General features: G+C 36.9%; 1 protein-coding gene across 1 annotated transcript; it reads left to right on the top strand.

Annotated features, from left to right (window-relative positions):
• The first annotated feature begins 192 nt into the window (after positions 1–192).
• LOC131004966 (beta-galactosidase 10) lies at positions 193–7,902 on the top strand. The gene is made up of 19 exons (XM_057931735.1): positions 193–713; positions 788–883; positions 975–1,087; positions 1,239–1,305; positions 1,398–1,490; positions 2,251–2,394; positions 2,727–2,815; positions 4,023–4,128; positions 4,212–4,299; positions 4,428–4,546; positions 5,028–5,192; positions 5,534–5,742; positions 5,853–5,962; positions 6,101–6,210; positions 6,354–6,461; positions 6,604–6,714; positions 6,809–7,020; positions 7,284–7,620; positions 7,694–7,902. Exons 1-19 carry the CDS (start codon positions 537–539, stop codon positions 7,802–7,804), a joined length of 2,565 nt encoding a protein of 854 aa, XP_057787718.1. The 5' UTR covers positions 193–536; the 3' UTR covers positions 7,805–7,902.
• Positions 7,903–19,803: the final 11,901 nt, after the last annotated feature.

Raw genomic sequence — 19,803 nt, 5'->3', positions numbered from 1 at the left:
ATGGCTTCCCGTGGTTGATGTCTCGAGATATTTGGTAATATACTACTAATATGTAGTAATTGGTGAGAGAGTGAGACTGTACCCTGAGCCCTTGCTATACAACGTTAATTGACGAGTGTCCCTCAATTAGATTCCAGACTACCCACAGCTGTATCTTTTTTATATCTATCTTGTAATAGTGACAAAAGGGTAAGAAACCTAAAAAAAAAACAATAATTTTGACGGTGGAGGGATTTATCAAATATAAATTTTGTAGGTTTTTAACTTTGTGATTCAGTTCTTTACATTCTGTTTAGTTCAATTTGATCTTAGTATGTTATATACTAGTAATAGATTTTCTGATTAAATTATGTATTTGATGGATAATAACAGCCATCATGGTACGGTCGCCGCGTATTAACTGAATCAGAATCATTTGCTTAAAATATAAGGAAAGAGGTTTGGATAATATAGTAATTTTTAGTAATAAATTAAGTTGGAGAGATGAGAGTGAGACGGTATAAATATGAAGAGACAGAGTTTAGCTCTCTCATCTCATGTTGATGGCGCGCCCACATACTCCTGTACTCTTCTTCTTCATCTTCTTCTTCTGCATTCCATCTCTCTCTTTTGGTGCTTACAATGTCAGCTACGACAGCCGCTCCCTCATCATCGACGGCCGCCGCCAGCTACTCATTTCAGCCGCCATCCACTATCCTCGCAGCGTACCCGCTGTGAGTCTAGCTTTCTCTATCTCTAGATCTCTGCCATTACACTAGCTTACTCAAGAAGACTTGAATGTTTGTAGATGTGGCCGGGATTAGTAGAGTTGGCAAAGGAAGGAGGGATTAATACCATCGAAACGTATGTTTTCTGGAATGGCCATGAGCTCTCCCCGAACAATGTTGGTCTTTCTGCTTTACTTATATATTTCTCCGTTTCCCACTTCCTTTGGCAAAATAGATAAATATATCTCAATGTTTACTTTATTGCAGTACTATTTTGGGGGAAGGTATGATCTGGTCAGATTTTGCAAGACTGTTCAAGAGGCAGGCATGTATTTGATTCTTCGGATTGGTCCATTTGTGGCAGCGGAATGGAACTTTGGGTAGGTCTTTTTGCAATAATATACCATTTCTTTTTCTCGCATTCTCTTTGGGTAGGTCTTTAATTTGTGCAATAATATATATAATCATATCTATCCTATCTTCAAAATTTATATAATCATCTTTTGCAACTTTTGTGCATTATCTGTTCAGCGGCGTACCTGTTTGGTTGCACTATGTGCCGGGAACTGTCTTTCGAACTGACAACGAGCCTTTCAAGGTTTAGACTAATCTATCATGCTTTTTCTATCTACAAAATCAATAAATTAGGCTGGCATTTAACTTGTTTGGGTTTGATGTTTGAATTTTCAGTATTACATGAAGAAGTTCATGACATTCATTGTGGAAAAGATGAAGAAAAATAAACTTTTTGCATCTCAAGGGGGGCCTATTATATTGGCACAGGCAAGTGGAGTTGCGTTTCTTTTGTACACATGTTAAACTATGACCTTTAATGATTACTGCCTAAACAAAACTGGGCACCATGCATCTCTCTTGGATATCTTGGCTATTTTGCTTGCTGCCAGAATCACAGATACTCTAATGTTCAATCTCACTTTTGATCTCCGTTGTTAATCCTTCTTTGATGCTATGATCATTGTTGGCAATCAGTTAAAGTTTATTCTTCTTGGAGAAAGTGATTTCGCTAGTCATGGAGGACGGCTCATTTGAAAATTTTCTCCTTTAGAAGAAACCGTATAGTTAAATGTTTCCATTAAATAGGTTTCTTGGCCACAATTATATATTCGTGATGTTGCTGTTTCATGGAAAATTAGGCCTTCAAGTAAAAGAACTAGAGCTGAACACTCGATAAACATATTCTGAGCATGAAATGCATGTTGTGGACATCAATATAGTTAGAATAAAGACACTGTTATATTTCTTTAAGCAATTGTCCGTGATTACAACTTTCACTTCAACACTAATGAGATTTGCATCATATCAGTGCAGTTATTCAATGTTCTGAGACTGAAATGCTCCTCTCTGTATCGATTTTAAAATGCAAACTGAAAATTAGGGAAGCCTTAAAATGCCACTGTAACTGTAGTTTCTAGTCAGATAATATACGAGATTAAGGCTCTCCTCGTTCTTCATGGACCTGTTTCCAAATTGTTATGTAGACAGTCAATTAATTATTCTATCTTGTTGCTGTATTGGAATGCAGGTGGAAAATGAATATGGATTTTATGAGTCTGCTTATGGAGAAGCAGGAAAAAGGTACACCATATGGGCCGCTAACATGTCTGTTTCTCAAAGCACCGGTGTACCTTGGATTATGTGCCAGCAGTTCGATCCTCCTGATACTGTGGTAAGCTAATGAATTTTATCAATCATTCCACCAATTCAATCTCTAGAAAGCTAATTAACATGAATTCTATAAACCTGCTTTTAAGATGACATTTTCATCACGTGTTATGCCTCAATCATCTTAAACTTCCTGTTACAGTTGTGCTTCTTTAATCTTCTTTCCTAGAACTCTTATCCTGCATAATGCTTGAACTTACTGAATGGATCAAATAGTCGCTCTCTCTCTCTCTCTCTCAAAATCATTTGAATAGAAATTTAATGTGGCTAAATTATTTATATGTTCAGATTTTGTGTAAGGTGTAGAATTTTCTAACACTATTTTCTTCGTTTCAGATTGACACATGCAATTCATTTTATTGCGACCAATTCAAACCAATCTCTCCTAATAAGCCTAAATTTTGGACTGAAAATTGGCCTGGATGGTAAGTTACGTTGCTCTGACTTATATCAACTGATTGTTTATCTTGATATTGATATGTTCTCATAAGATAGTATTGTATTTGTTTCCGAGCATGTTATGTCTGTTGTCTGAAACTATATATTTATTCATCCAGATGCTTCGTTTATTTCCCTTGAACTGTGTGATCCTTTGCTCTGATGCTCCATTCATTTTCCTTGTATATGACCACCTTGCTATTGAGATCATATTACTCCCTCCGTTCCATTAGTAATGTCCCATTACTTTTGGGCAACGAGATTAAGAAAAAGTGTAGTTAGTGTATGAAGTAGTTGTGCCCACCATTAATAATATTTTAAATAGTTAGTTTTTTTACTAAAAAAGGTATGTGACATTACTAATGGCCCGTTCCAATATAGTAACTGGGACATTACTAATGGGACGGAGAGAGTATAATATAAATATCAAGCTAATGTTTGGAGTGCCACGCCTTGATGATTATTATATAAAATTGGAGAAAGCTTGTAATACGTAGGGTTAGGTAGAATGAGATGAAAACCAGCCATGATCTTAATCTATAGATAACCAATGGGTAAGCAGGTAGAGCACTCCTGGAGAACAGTTGAATTTGTGGGACAATAATTCTCATAGTGAAGTCGAGACAAAATTTGTAAAGCAGGCCAATATGTTTTATTTTCTTTATTCAAGTCACGTTACACACTTTCCAACTCAATTAAGAAGATTAAGAGTTGGTCCTACTAAAAGGATTGAAGATTAAAAGCAAGTTTATCTGTGACCAGCAAATGTATCAGCTCTTCGCATATAAAATATTTTTTTTTTTCAGAAACTATATGATCCTGTTCTTTATTTAAACACTTACCAACCAATTACAAATGAAGTTAATGTAGCTTTGGCTTGAATATTTCTTAGTTCTTGGAAAGGTGAATATGCTCATGAACCATTCCAGTAAAAATAATTTCAGTCACAAATTACACGAGAAGTCTTGTTATTTTTAAAGCTTTTTGGGAGGTTTGGTGCACAACAAAAAAAATAAAAAATAAAATAAGAATGATAATATGAAATGGCATTCAAAGATACCTAATTAAATCATGTTGCATGCTACCATTATTGATGCTTTAGTGCAAGACCCATCTGGTGAAACTGTCAAGAATCACAATACTGTAATCAGTAAGTATGCCACTGTATCATGCCTTGAGCTTTAAAACTTTCAGGTTTAAAACATTTGGAGCAAGTGATCCTCATAGACCTCCTGAAGATGTGGCTTTCTCGGTCGCACGTTTTTTCCAGAAAGGAGGAAGCCTTCAAAACTATTACATGGTGCTTAGTTTTCTTCTTGAAAGTAGTCTCCTACAACCCCTTTAAGTGAGTAGCAGTAAATGAGGTTTGTCTTTTCCTTTCAGTATCATGGTGGAACAAACTTTGGACGCACTGCAGGTGGACCATTCATTACCACAAGTTATGACTATGATGCACCAATTGATGAATATGGTAAGTCTTGGCACGTTTTTATGTACTCTCCATGGTTTTTGAACTTCGGACAATGATTGTAGTTGGAAATGGATTAATCTAATGTCTTTCGAGTTGTATTGCTTTGTCTGTGATTATATGGCTTCCAGGATTGGCTAGATGTCCGAAATGGGGGCATCTTAAAGAGCTTCATAGATCTATAAAGTTATGTGAGCATGCATTGCTAAATGGAGAGCCAAAGACTCAATCACTAGGACCCTTACAAGAGGTGAACCCTGGAGCCCATGTATATACATTTGAATTGTTCTTATGATTTATTGCCAAGAGTTTTGAAGGCCTTTCATGTTGTTTATGATGGTATAAATATAGATGATAAAAACTTGCAATAGTTGTGAGCCTTCTATTGTGTGAAGCCTCTTCTTCTCTAATAGATGCATCTGAAAGTTTGATATATATGAGGAGTTGATATATCAGGGGAGGATAAATCTTAATACTTATCACTCCTGTAAAAAAAATTCTTTAATAAAGTACTCACATGAAGTTCATTTTATTGGTTGTTGTGGGACTTCATTTGAAGTAGACCTGTGAACAAGCACCTATATGTTCTCCTTCTGTCGTATTGCTTAGAAAATTTTAACTGCTTACATGTAGACTATTGCTTGCTGGCCTATGCAATTCCAAGTTCAAGGCTAATATATATTGTATTCTGTCCAAGCCCTTTAATCATTGACAAAAAGACCTTTATGTAGGTTGATGTATATGAAGATTCATCAGGAGCTTGTGCTGCTATTATTTCTAATATGGATGATAAAAATGGCACAACAGTAATGTTCCAAAATACTACATATTACCTGCCAGCATGGTCGGTTAGCATTTTACCGGACTGCAAAAATGTAGTTTTTAACACTGCAAAGGTAACTATTAATCTGTCAAGTTGAGGGAATGTTTCTTTTTGTTCACTTTGTTCTAGAACTGCATAATCACATATATCTAATTGAAGTGAATCCACACACCTGAGGCATTTACTACAACAACTTCAAAGTACTGTTACTCCAACCTCATTGATTGAACTTAGAAATTTGTGATCAGAGTGACTCAAAGAATTGAACTTCAGTTATATAAGTAACACACTAGATCGTTAAGAGTCGAGTTGGAGCTAAATGCTACTCTTTCTAATTTATTTATTTAGTTTTAACAATAATTCTTGAGAAATTATCTAACTTTAGTGCATATTCTTCTTTCCTTTAATTTACAGGTTGGTTCTCAAACATCCTTCGTTGAGATGATACCAACAGATTTGCAGCCATCAGCAACAGCTCTTAATAAAAACTTGAAAGGTCCTCAATGGGATGTATTTAAAGAGAAGGCTGGAATTTGGGATGGTGCAGATTTTACAAAGAATGGATTGGTAGACCACATTAACACTACAAAAGATACTACGGACTACCTATGGTATACAACAAGGTATGTTAACAATATACTTTTTACCTCTTCTAGTTTTTTTTCTATCTTAAATTGCTGGTGTAAATCTTCACGTCTATTGAAGTAAACTTACAGATTTTGTTTGGTGATAGTTTTCTTGTTGATGAGACTGACGAGTCATTCAGAAATGGTAGAAGTCCAATGATTTTAGTTGAATCGAAGGGCCATGCTATGCATGTTTTCATCAATCAAAAACTTGAAGGTTATTTTTCTCTGTTGTTTTACTATGGGAATAACATATTTTGTCTGACTCCACACAGGAGATGCCCCACTTTAAACCAGACTTTTGTTACTAGTATACCATAATGGACTGAAGCATCCAGCTTATGTTTCTCTTCAGCTAGTGGGTCAGGAAATGGCACGGTGCCACGCTTCAAAATCAGAAGTCCTATTACTCTCAAAGCTGGCAAGAACGAAATTGCTTTATTAAGCATGACTGTTGGCCTACAGGTTTTCTAATTTTTACTCATATTTTGGTTTCATATGTTTTCTGAATTATTTTACCTCTTTTATGCTTCTCAAGATTTTTCAATTGCAGTGATCGCTTTTATATATCAGTTACTAAAATTTTCCATTTGCTTCTTAAATGCTAGAATGCAGGAGCCTTCTATGAGTGGGTTGGAGCTGGTCCTACCAGTGTCAAAATTGTGGGGATAAAGAATGGGACGGTGAACTTGTCCAACAGTAAGTGGGCCTATAAGGTACACCTTTGTTTCTTCTTTTATTATCTGTAAATTTTTTGTTCTCCTTCTCCCACTATTGAATTATAATTAATTTTGAAGTTGCCCACTCGATCAAATTTTCAGAAGATTCTTGCAGACTTCTTTTCTATTGTATTTTCAGATAGGTTTGCGAGGAGAACTTTTAAGGATATACGATACAAATCATTTGAATTCTGTAAATTGGGAATCTACTTTAAGACCACCTAAACATCAGCCCCTAACATGGTACAAGGTAAGAGGCTTTGAATGGTTTTGTGTTTCCAACTTGATTTTTGTATTGAGAAATTATTAATTTTATATTCAACTAAAATTGCTTGTATATGCAGGCTTTGGTGGATTCCCCACCTGGCCAAGAGCCTGTTGGACTTGATATGATTCACATGGGTAAAGGGCTAGCTTGGTTAAATGGAAATGAAATCGGAAGATATTGGCCACGAAAGGCCTCCCCACATGAAAAATGTGTCCAACAATGCGACTATAGAGGAAGATTTATGCCTAACAAATGTAATACAGGTTGTGGAGAAGCAACACAAAGGTGGTAAGGTTTTGCACCTTAAATCATGGTTTAGGTTGGTTCATGAGTGTGGTTGGCCGAGTTTTGTGAATGATGTTTTCTTTGCTGGTTTTTATATGTCAACTGAAGTCAGTCTTGAGACTTGGGAACTATATATCATTTTCATAGAAGATTGTTTCTTTCAGTTGGAAGCTTGTTTTAAATTTCTTTACTCTATTGACTTGAGAAGATGGAAATGTGTATTAACATGAAACAAGGAAGTTATTTTATATATGTTTGTGGTTTAGGTACCATGTACCAAGATCTTGGTTCAAACCATCAGGTAATGTGTTGGTGATCTTTGAGGAAAAAGGCGGAGACCCTTCAAAGATTCGCTTCTCAACAAGAAAAGTCTCAAGTCTATGTGCGCATATTGCTGAAGACCATCCTTCGTTTGATGTGGAACACTTGCAAATAAGGTCAATTGAGGAGTACAAAAAGAAAGCAAGTGTTAGCTTGAAATGCCCGACGAGCAAAAGAATCTCTGCTGTGAAATTTGCAAGTTTTGGAGATCCAGTTGGAAGATGTGGAACATATGCTGTGGGAGGGTGTCATGATCCTAATTCAGTATCCGTCGTGCAAAAGGTAAAATCCATCTACCCTATTCCATCTGGATTTGTTATATTATATGTGATGAGTGCATGTGTGGTTTTTGCAGGTTTGCTTAAACAAGGAAGAGTGCGAATTGGAATTAAGCCAAGATAATTTTGATATCAACTTATGTCCCAATGTGGCCAAGAGGCTTGCTGTTGAGGTACTCTGTAGCTGAGACGGAATATTTTATTTACTACATCCATCTATCCAAGTCGAACTGTGTTATTCCTTACAATCACGTTAAAATGAAATGAAATGCAAAGGTTTTGAATATACACGCTGCCATCAAAGAAATCATGTATTATGGGATTGCATTTGGACATTTTCTCCTTTAGAATTAAGTTAATTTTGTTTTGTGTCAAATTGAGTAGATGTTGGAAGCTTGGAATTTCATAGCACATTCTAGAAAGATCCAAGTCTTTTGACATCTCGACGTCCTCGAACTGACTACTATTTCTGTTAAGGAGAATCTGAATTGGTCCTAAGAAGCCAATCCATCTTCATGCGACACAGACACAAAGTCGAGACCGGGCACAGGGCACGGGGTCGAGGTTGGGGCACAGGGTTGGGGTTGGAGCTAGGAAGGCAGCGACGGTGCGCGCATGTAGCTTTACAACCCATCACTTGTGCACATAATTATTACATTTATCAATATAATAACTTATATATATGATCAATTAATATTAATTAATCAATATGGGATCAACATTAAACCACTTTATCATTTTATCCACTCTTGAGTTGGGTTTAATTCTCAGCATAATACTAATCTAGTATTAAAGGTGAAAATGATGAGAGCTTGTGTAAATTGGGGAGATAGTTGATGATAAGAATTTGGCTCAAATTGAAGATGTTCAAGCTTTTTTCTCCGGTAATGAACAACTTGATCTCTTACAAATAGGGCGACGAAGTGAAATGGAAAGTGGAGATACATGATGAATTACGATGATGATGCTTGAAAGTGAAGAGAGCTTCTCGAAAAAAAATGGCACGATTAACTCTCTTTCCTGTATTAATTTTTGCAGTGATTTGTTACCAATGAAGAATGTGCACAATTATAAGAAACGACACCTTTTTATAGACTATCCTAATTGCACGGGAAAAATAATCTTTTCAGGTTTGCCTTGCGTTATGTGGAAGGGTATTTCCACCATTTTCAATTTTCACGTGTAATGCACCAAGGGGTGACGTGGCCTGACATCGTATCTTCAAAGATTTCGCATAACATAATTTAGTTGGAATATTACACTAAAATCAAATGAGAATCGTTGACGTGTAAACATTGATAATAACCTTCTTATTATGTTGTGGATCAAGACACTCAGAATTTATTTGGTTGTTACGAACATATTTCTCAAATCAGAGCGTCAATCTTTAGCGTTATCCATCTTGCTCAGAGCTTGAAGTGTTAACAGAGTAGCTTTTATGGGATTTTGTATTTGGTCATTCTCGTGGGCGTTCCTTGTTTTTCTCTAAAGAAAGTGAAGCTCCTAATTCTATCCACATCATCCACGACTCGACATTTAAACGTCCAACCACTACAAGAATTTAGCACATAGATATTTAGTGTTGTCTATGTGGAAAGTGTCTGTTGTAGAGGCTAGTGTTGTCTATTCGGGGGTGCTCATGGACAACACATATTATATGTTGTCTATTTAAAGATAGACAACAGATATTATGTGTTGTCTACAATAATATAGACAACAGACCTAGTTGTTATAGACAATATATTTGCATCCATGTTTTATAATACTAATATATATAACAAAATTAAAATACTTAAACATCAAATAATCAAACAATACTCATAAACCACTAATAAATAACAAACAATATTTATAAACCACTAAAACTCATAATCAAATATCTACATCCACAATTGTATTGTCTCTAGTTACGCCTTTATTTATTCTACTAAAAAAATTCTAATAAAGTCTCCAACTAATTACGCCTTCATTCACCAGCAATCATCCAACTAGCTTGAACCTACATGAACAAAATAAAATAGGTTAACTTTAAGAATATAAAATCATCTAAATCACTAAATATAAATAAACCAAAAGAAATATATATCAAATTTACCTTCATCATCATTCTTATCAACAAAACGATATACAAACTTAGCCCACTCTTTCCAAACTTCATTGAGAGTAAAATTCTTCGGCAAACTAACAAAAATAAGATAAATATACCATAATCATCTACTCGAAATGTAGATAGATCCTATGCCATTTAATTCTACAAATTTAAATGTCTTGTTACTTACAAAAAAATTGGTCATATATTGGTCATCTTAAAATCAATTTTCCAACAATCCCCCACATGAGTGGAAATAGCCGAATGCATTATATAGACACATAGCTTTGTTCTTGAGAGATATTAGTACATTAAGATACATGGTTTGCGATCTTGAACCATCCTTAGTCAATACTATTGGATATATTTGGTAGAACTTGATGCCTTTGATATATTCATCCTTGGTGTATACCGAGACAACATCATTAACACAATTACATCATCATGTTTTCATCATTTGCAAGTCATGGACAACTCTTTCGATTTATAAGTGTTAAAATGATGTGGGTCCCACATGTAATCGTTTCCTGAGTATCCTGCTATACTCAATCTCCTTGAGGTAGTTAGGAATCATTAAAAGTTAACCTTACCACTAAGGAGGTTTCAACACTCACTTGATTTTCTGGGGAATGTTGACACTCGAGTGTTCTACACAGACTTTTACAGCATAATTTTTCCATTGAACTAAGTTCTTGGTATCTCCAATCACCATGGTGGGGTTACCACTATAGTAGTTCTTAGTTTGTGAATTTTACACTCATTCCCTTAGCAATTTATACATTTGATATGGACTTAAAGCTTTAGTAAGTGGATCAGCCAAATTATCCATTAACTTCACATAATCAACAAATATAACTTCACCGGCAATAAAATGCCTCACCGTGTTATGTCGTTGACATATATGTCGAGACTAACCATTGAACAACTCATTCTTTGCCCTACCAATAGCTCATTGGCTACCACAATTTATCATTACCAGTTGCACATGTTTTGACCAACATGGAATATCTTTAGAAAATTTTGTAGACATTTGGCTTCTTCACCCGCTTTATCTAAAGTGATAAAATCTGATTCATGGTGGACCTAACTATACACGCTTAGGTAGGAAAAACTATATGTTTTGATTATTGCCAAAATCCTACGATGCAAACCCCGATGATAACCAAAACCAGCTGAAGGATCAAGAAGTTTCCAACTTAAATGCAATATGTTGAAATCTAAGTCTAAAAAGAAATGACTTAGAGAAAAGTATATGAAGAAGTCTAAGGTTGCTAAAATACCAATTGAAGATTAGAACCAGACTGATGAATTTATCTCAATCTGAAGGATCATTAGATGGCCAAGCTGATCAGGTTCCTGCCATGCCATTAGCACGAAGATTTCTCTAAGTGTGGAATGTAAACTAATGGAAGCATCAGTCTACTCAAGCTGACTGACTGAAGGATCCGAAACTGACATGTGTTCAAACTCACTAATGCCACGATAACCCTAAAGTCAAAAGAGTAAAGAGAAGTCAACCTTTAAAAGGTATCAAGCCAATCCGGACATTTAATGCTACAAATATCGCATTAAATGTTAATCACGCTTTTTAGGAAGAAAGTACAGAGATGACTGTCGAATATCAACATGAAAGTATGGATGTGCAGATCCAACTATCACATCGATCCCTTGATACAACGGGAAGATTTCAATAGACAATGGATCAAAATTGAAGAAAGCTCTCTCCAACGACTCTATTCAATCTCCTATCTATATATACGACGGAAGATCAAAATACGTGTGTTGTGTATATATGTGGGTAATGGATTTAAAGATAGGTTAGGCACACCGAAAAACGATGCTATCTTTAAAGGTTTTAATTCCTCCCATTTTGCTGTAAATGATCTCAAGGAATTAACCTTCTAGGATACAAAACCTATATCTCATAAATTCGAAGGTTACACTCCAATGAATTTCTCAAAGATAGAACTCACAAGTTTCTAAGGAAATAGAGAAATAAAGGAAGAGAGAATCGATTTCAATATATTTTTGGTTCTCCATAACCATCGGTATTTATAGATACTCAAGAGTTGTTTCGAAGAGTTGTAATTCTTCCAAAAAGACGTGATTTTCTAGATTTAATAATGGAACTTAATAAAACAAAAAGGTGTCTTTTATGAAGAGTTGTTTAGCAACCAACATGTCTTTTTAATCTTACCTATTTAATTATTTATTAATTAACTATTTAATATTATATTATATAAATACTTATATATATAACATCCCCCACTAATTTATATATATAATAGAAAGTCTAAAACACACATAAATACAACTTGCTTCACATAACGAATAGTCATGAAGTGGACTAAGCCTTTTAACTTATGATTGAATATGAGGCTCTATGGAATCATATTTTCATTGCGCATGAGTCCTTGATTCTTTTAATCTTGGCAGCATCTTTGAAATGGGCTTTATGTTGGATCGTGGTGTTCACAAGTACTCTAGGACCTTACCGAAATAATCTACGAGAAGCAGTCTCTCATTTCTTTACTTGTATAGGTAGATTAATTTATCAGAAATATCCACAAAGCATTCACAAGGCTATAAATCTATTAAGGATTTAGAATCCAACCTCGACTATTTATGGTAATTATACATGCATAGGTCAGATATAAGACTTTTGAAATAGTATCACCTCCACTATTTCCTAGTTATGCACGTTGAGATGTATCTAAGTTTCCACTTCACCAATATTTAATATTGAATTTCCTTTAGCTCCAATATATAAGGTGCCAAGTATATAACTTGTACCTTAATATAGAGTTGGTTTCAATCAAAACATTGATTCTATTGGTAATAGCCATATACCTCGCATGACCTTTTTTTATCTTATCTCCCGATAGAGATTTTGTTAATGGGTCTGCTAGTATTTGACTTGTTGAAAGATATTTAAGTGCGACCTTCCCTTTTTTAACCAAACTTCTGATATGGTTATATCTCTCATAGCTATATGTTTGTAATACTTGGATATTTTCTCATTCTTTGCATTGAAGATGGCAGCTTGGATGTCACAATACAAAGTTATAGGACCTCTTTTAGATTCTATAAATAGAATAGTTTGTAGGAATATTCTAAACCATATAAGATCTATTCTAGCCATAGGCATGGCTATGTATTCGGATTCCATCGAAGATAAAGCAACACAATTTTACTTTTTTGATGTCACCTCCAATAGTAAATAACCAACCACTTGTTGACTTAGAGTCATGTTGGGATGATTTCGGAGAAGCGTTGTTGTGAGAAACTGTTGTATCCTCAGCCATAACTCCTTTTCCCTTATCTTCATCAGTCGAACATCCTCCATTTCTTTCTTCAGAGCAGAGGAACTGAAAAGAGACTTTCTGATGTCAAGTTCTCAATGCTGAAATCAACCTACTGTTATTTCTTTATTTTTTCTTCAGCTAATTCAACCAAAGTCTCATCAAGAAGTCTTCTTGATTGAATTAGTTCACTTTCAGTTTCTCTAAAGACTCCTTGTATGAGTTGATTTCTCTCAATCTGAAGTGTCTGCACCAAATCCTCCAGTCTGGTAAACTCTTGAATTATCTCTTCCTGATTGTTTCCACAATGGATGATTGAAGAGATCTCATTTGTTCTGGATGCAGTCATGTCGATAGCCATTTCCAGCCTCTGTTTTTCCACAAGGAGATATTCGAATTTAAATCTAAGATCCTCGTAGGCGCACACGTTGTGTTCCAGCTCACTCACTTCATGGATCACTTGTTCAGAGGATGAAGCTCCAAAATCTTCTACACTATTTCCGTCGAGGAAGAATTGATTCTCAGCACCTGAGCTTGAAAACTCACTTGAGGATGTGCCTGACAAAGGATAGTGAGCTTTTGTGTCCCAGTCAACAATCCATTTTCCTTTATCTAGCTGCTCAACTTTATTTTCTTCAGAGAAGGCTTGGAATGCTGATGAACTGCACGGATCACATGCTATTCTTGTTTTCAAGAGCTCTCTGCTGAATGAAAGGCGACGGTGGAATCATTCTCAATTGGCTTTTCAGAAACAAGAGTTTCCTTCTCTTGTTTGTCCTCCTCATTGCTCTTCTTCTATTGATTCGTCAGTCTGAGCTGACAAGTTGCTTCACGAATGATTTCTTCAAGTTCATTTGAAGAACGCCTCAAATCATTCTCAGCATCTTCAAGATGAGACCGCAATTTTCTCTTTTCTGATTGTAGAAGTTCCATTCTCATAATCAGTCTGCTATCTTCTACAATTCTCTTATCCATGTCTGTTTTATCTGGAAAGTAGAGAATGATCGTTTCTTGATCAAACTATACTTTCCTGATCTCCTTCTCTAATCTCCGATTTTCCCTAATGAGGTCTTCAAAAACCTTTCTCAAGTCTTGATATTTATGTAAGACTTGATCATACACACTCACTTCTCCCAGAGGTGAGTGTCTTGGACTCCCATTATGTTCAGGGAAAATAAATGAATCATCGGAATCAGAATTCAAGGATCCAATTTAGAGGCCATTGACTCCACGGAATAAGATGTTGATGTAGTCTCTTGCAGAGTCTTCAATGTTCCTGGTCATGAGAAAAGAGAGGAGAAAGACAAGAGAAAAAGGGGCGGCAACACAGAGCACGTTGGAAGAGAATTTTTTTAAAAAAAAACTTGGACAACCCTCGTGTAGGATCTAGTTCAATAAGAACTAGGTTAGAACAGTTTGTTCTTGCAAACAACCAACTCTGATACCAATTGTTGGGGTCCCGGAGGGTTGACTGACAGGTGTATGGGGGGGAATACACCTGTGGGCTATTTTTCGCAAATCAAAACAAACTTAACCAGATTTCAGTTCGAAATAGGTTGTAGACTGATATTGAAGAAACTTCAGTAAAGTGACATCAGTCGAGCACTGGGGTTAACTGATATCCAAGTAAAGCTTTAGTCTAGTTTGTAAAATAGAGTAGAGTTATTAATCTCTCTGACTAACATTCGTCAGTAGGATTAATCAGCAGCAGAATTTAAACTTAGTGCGAATAGCCTTTAGGAGAGGTTTGTCACTTGTAAAATATTTAGTTACACTTTTCAGTTAATCCAGTTTAGTTGAAAACAGTTTGGCACAAGTAAAGAAAAACTGAAAGCAGATAAAAAACACAAGGATTTTTAACGTGGTTCGGAGACATCTCCCCTACATCCACACCCAGATTATTTGTCTGACAAACACTCTAGGCCTATGCTTAGAGGTGCACAGCAAACCTACCAACACCACTCTTGGTTGGATTTAACACTTAGCACGCCCTGACACTGTCGTGTCCAATCAGCTAATGCTAAGGTAATTGGAGCCAGAACCTTTAATCTGAACTCCCTCTTAGCTTTATGGGTGCCAAGGAAACCGAACGGTTTAGTTTTAGACCGGTACTAAACCACAATCACTCAAACTCACTTTTCTCTCGGTTGAAAATGAGTTTGAACTCTTCCAACTAAGATTACTGAGAACAGGCTATCAAGTAATCCATTATAGGCTTAAGATAAAAACATGAAGTGCCTAGACTACCAAGAGAGTTTAGGTAATCAGCTATACTGATTTTACAACGTTGATTACTCTTTTCTTCAATTCGAAATCTATTTATGGAAATGTTGGCTCTCTAATTCGGCAAAGCTTCATCGTATGTCTTCAAATCGGTGAATATTGCAGTTGTTCCTCGAGCTCTATTTATAGGCGAAGTCTTGAATAGATCCGTTGGAGAGATGGTCTTCAAGGTTTCTACCGTTGTGAGAGGATGTCGCTTCTTAGGCTGAGGTGGCAATCTTCGGATACTCCTTTTGATAGATTTTTGAATTGTCTTGTCCACGAAGTATGGTGCTTCTGCATCTTTACACGCAAAGAGAAACTATGGTACTTGTAAGGATGATCTACAAATCTTCGGCATTTAATGCTGTTGTACTTGAGCATTTAATGCAGCGTGTCCGGTACTCTTTTCTTCAGTTAGATTGCAGCCGCCGGAGGACAGAGGGAGGCGACGGTGGCTTGCTACCGTCAGAGTCGTTGAGAGATGAGGATGATGGGCAATGGTGGCGGCCTTCTCGTTGTCATTCGTCGGGGACTTCAAGGGGGCAGTGGCACCACCGCTGTTTGCTTGGGTGTGTGTTTAAGTGTATTGCTTGGGTGAGGGCGGTCGACGGCCATTCATCGGAGGAGGATCGTGGTGGTCGGAGTTCAGTGAGGGAAAAGGTGGAGCGGCCGGATTCCGTGAGAGAGAGTGGGAGAGGCGCAACTGTGAGAGGAAGGAGAGAGATGGAGCAATAAGGGGCTAAGTTTGGGCTTAGTTATGGGCCAATTTTTAAAAGAAATGTGGGCTGCGATTTTGGATAAATAAAGACATGGGTTAAGTTTTATTAAAGTATTGGGCCAAGCTATTTTATTGAGTTGGGCTATCCTTAATGAGTTGGGCAAATTTTAGAGGATCTTGGGTTGCAAATTTATTTTAAAAAGGCCCTGTTATATTTTTATTTAAGTTGGCATTCTATTTTATTTAATTAGACTATTATTAGTTTGATTAATTATTTTAAAGAATAATTTGTATAATAATAATATATTATTATGTGCATGTTTTAAGTAAATACTTATTATATGATTAAAGTATAAAATGAACTATGCATTTGCATCATGACTTAAATTGGTTTTCATAAATCCAATTATTAAAAGTCCCCTGTGGCGCGGCCTTTTAATTTCTTTATTTAATATTGTAAACTTATCAAAATCCAATTATTAAAGAAAATAGAGCAAGGATATTGTTGGTGTCCTTAATTCAAGAATTAGTTTTCAATCTTTATTATTAAATTTTGAAACCTGCCGTGATAAATCATAATGTTAAGCATTTTCCCTATGACTTAAGATTAGATTCAGAAGACCTATTAAGAATAGATTTCTTGTAGGCTTTTGTGGATCAGGAAGATTAGCACTGCTATTCCGATTCAGAGTTGTGAGTTAAATGATACGATCCTTGCCAGACCGTTCAAACGAACACGCAAGCGGAAGACTTGATAACGAACGATAGATAATGGAATCCCAAAACTTCTGAATCTAACCCACGAAATTATATAGGCGAATGAATTCCCTATATCCCAATGTGATGTTGACGCAGCAACTCGGGGACGATGAATGACACCCGACGAGGGTTGGTTTACTCGCTGTTACGCCGATTAATGAATTCGACTTGGAATTTCAAGAAGAATTCAAAAGCTCTCACGAGAGAAATAAAACTCACAGTTTTTGATAAAAATATTGTCTAATTTCCGGCCAACACATAAAGCGCTATTTATGGGTAAAAGCTAAACCTAGTCTAATAAGAAAACAACTTTAAATAAAACCCTAATCAACCAAACAAGGCCTTTACTCCTAATTTTCGAAAATACCCAAAAACTAAACTATTGGGCTCTAAAATAACAAGGCTGCAAATAAAATAAATAAGGTCTTCCAACTTCGGCTCAAATGCAAATAAATCAAAAGCAAACATAAACATGGGGCGCCAACTTCACCATTTCCAAAAGACTTCTTCTTCAACTCTTGCGTCTTCAACGACGAACCTTGGGCTGCATCATTAAACGACAGGCTTTGCTTAATCAGGTGGGCTTACTTTCCAAATGTATAAAGTATCATTGAGTTATTAAGCTCAAAATGTTTAATGAAATGCAAACTATTTATCCAATAAAATGTTTATGTGCTCTCTGCTTTGTTTAAGGCTCGCAAAGTTAATCAATTGAGGTTCTCTTATGATCTAACACGTTGTCTGAGAATCGTGTACACATGCTAGTTGACCTGGTGGGTTGATCTCCATCGAGCACTGGCCATAGGCGTTATAAGGGTGCTCGGCTGGATGTGTTCCGGAGCATGTGAAATATAAGGGCCTGCCTGGGTAGCATCCCGAGGTCAAAGTAAACTTGTCTGGGTTACGCCCTCAGTTCAAGTAAGCAAGAGTAATGGATCCAACAGTGGGTAAAAGGTCCGGGATCACAACGAGTAACAGAAAAGGAGTGTGACATGTGCGCACAAATGAAAGAATTTATTTAAAGTTCTTTCAATTTAAAACCTTCTAAGTTATGTCAAGTATAATTGGATAAACTGTCTTTATGAAAATATGAAATGTTTCAGAAAATGCATGCCCACTGAGTATATTAGTACTTAGCCCAAATACTTTCAAATATTTTTCAGGTTGGCTGGTCGGTGCTGACGGGACTAAGCTGAGGCTAGGGTTCAACTTCCTATTAAGACTTTCGTTGTAGCACTAAATAATATCTTGCCTTTTGTTTTCCCTAATTTAAGACTTTCATATTCTATTTCGAATGATATATCTGATCGAACTTAGATTCTTAACTCTTAGTTTTATGCTAATGAATGTTGGTTATCAGAAGCATGAAACAAAATTTGTGATCCAAAGGGGCCTAGCCCGACTCGTTATCTTAATATTCGGGTTTTAACAAGGTTTGTCCTTGTTTATTTCTATGAATTAGTTGCACCTCGATTATAATTATTTCTTCAAGAATTGGGGTGTGACAAAAAACAAAAAAACAAAACCAAATAATAATTAAAAAAACGACAAAAGAGGACAAAATTAGGGGGATCCAGGGTACCTGAATCCAGTATGCTCCATGTGGGCACGCTGGGCATCTCTTATCTCCATCACGATTTCCAGAATTTGGCCCAGAACCCTCGCATTATCTGTCTCGAGCGGTTCTAAGGTGACACTTTTTAATGAGCTCTATCATCCTCTGGCTATGGGTCTCGGGTTGGCAAGTGGTACTGGCTGTTTCTGCTCTGGGGGATCTTGCATGCGTGGCCTCCCTGATGTATCTGGGCAGATGTTAAACATCTTGTGCAGGGTAGGCGTGTTGAAGGCTTCCTCTGGCATCTTGGGCAACCGCCTTCGGCCTTAGCCATGGTATCCACGAACTTTGAGGGAAAATGGCCTAAGAAAAGGCGTTGTTCTGTCTTGCTGATCACGTTCTTCATATGGGCACAAATGAATGAAGAACAGTTGAGGCGCTTCTTGTTCTCCATTGCCTAGAGTATGAAGAGCTCCTGCTGCCCTAGAGCGTTGTTGTTGTCTCTCTTCCCGAAGATGTTGTAGGCGATGATCCTATGGCAAATGCGGAGGGTATGCGACTTAAGCTGGGTACCCTTGTTGTACTGGGCAAGGAACCTACCTCTTGTGCTTACCTCTGCCCAGGCCGCTTGATCCGTGTATGTCGCAGGAATCAACTTCAAGGCCTCCCGGTATTGGGGCGAGATCATCGTCCCGCTATCCACCATGCCAATCAACAGGTTGAGGTCGTTCATGGTGAGATTGACGAATTGCGTGAGCACTTTGAACTCCACGTTCGTCGGCCCGTTGATGCTGCTGACATCCACCTACAGGGTCGAATAAAACTCCTTCACCAGATCCTCGTACATGACTCCCCTCCATTCCAGAAAAGGCTCCCATCCTATGGCTGCGAACTTAGCCCGCACCTCCTCCAATAGACCTAGTGGGCTTAAAGCACTAAAGTCCACGATCTTGGGCATAGCCAAAGACCGCGCATGGACTTCGTCCTTTGCACGCACGGAGGTATGGGTCACCCATGCTTTCCCTTTCAGGTTTCTCGTCAGCGGCCGGCGAACTCCTTGCGCACTCCTAGTAATCACCACCTCGCCGTCGGCTTCGTCCCCTGTAGCAATCTGGTCCTGTGGCTCTTCATGGGATTGGGTAGTGCAAAGCACCACCGCCGCTTTCTCTCTTTCAGATGAGGGGAGGAACCGGCATCAGAGGGTTCTCTTCTGCTCTTCTTCACTAGTGAGGGCTCCACGGATGCAGAGGCACTCTTGTGCCTAGCCTGGGGGCTCTCTGACTAGGCGGTAATCACTGCCGTCTCCTGTTGCTCTATCCCATTGTTTTTTATTTTGATTTTAATTTTTGATTCTTTTAATTTTAAAATTCTATATATTTTTTAATTTTTTCCTAATTTTAAATTATTGTAACATTTTTTATTTAAAGTTTCTATATTTTATTTAATGTAATATTAAAAAATACTATAATTTTAAAATAGAAGTGTAGAAATAAGATTAA

The sequence above is a fragment of the Salvia miltiorrhiza genome, unplaced genomic scaffold, assembly GCF_028751815.1.
Source record: "Salvia miltiorrhiza cultivar Shanhuang (shh) unplaced genomic scaffold, IMPLAD_Smil_shh original_scaffold_478, whole genome shotgun sequence".
NCBI lineage: Eukaryota > Viridiplantae > Streptophyta > Magnoliopsida > Lamiales > Lamiaceae > Salvia > Salvia miltiorrhiza.
The sequence above is the reverse complement of the archived record's forward strand: the minus strand, read 5'-3'. Positions and strand labels throughout refer to the sequence as shown.

Excerpts from the sequence above, each read along its gene's own strand:
- LOC131004966 (XM_057931735.1), top strand. The coding sequence starts at position 537 with ATGTTGATGGCGCGCCCACATACTCCTGTACTCTTCTTCTTCATCTTC. Across the intron at positions 2,395-2,726 it reads TCGATCCTCCTGATACTGTG|ATTGACACATGCAATTCATT; the intron begins GTAAGCTAATGA and ends TCTTCGTTTCAG. Across the intron at positions 2,816-4,022 it reads ACTGAAAATTGGCCTGGATG|GTTTAAAACATTTGGAGCAA; the intron begins GTAAGTTACGTT and ends TAAAACTTTCAG.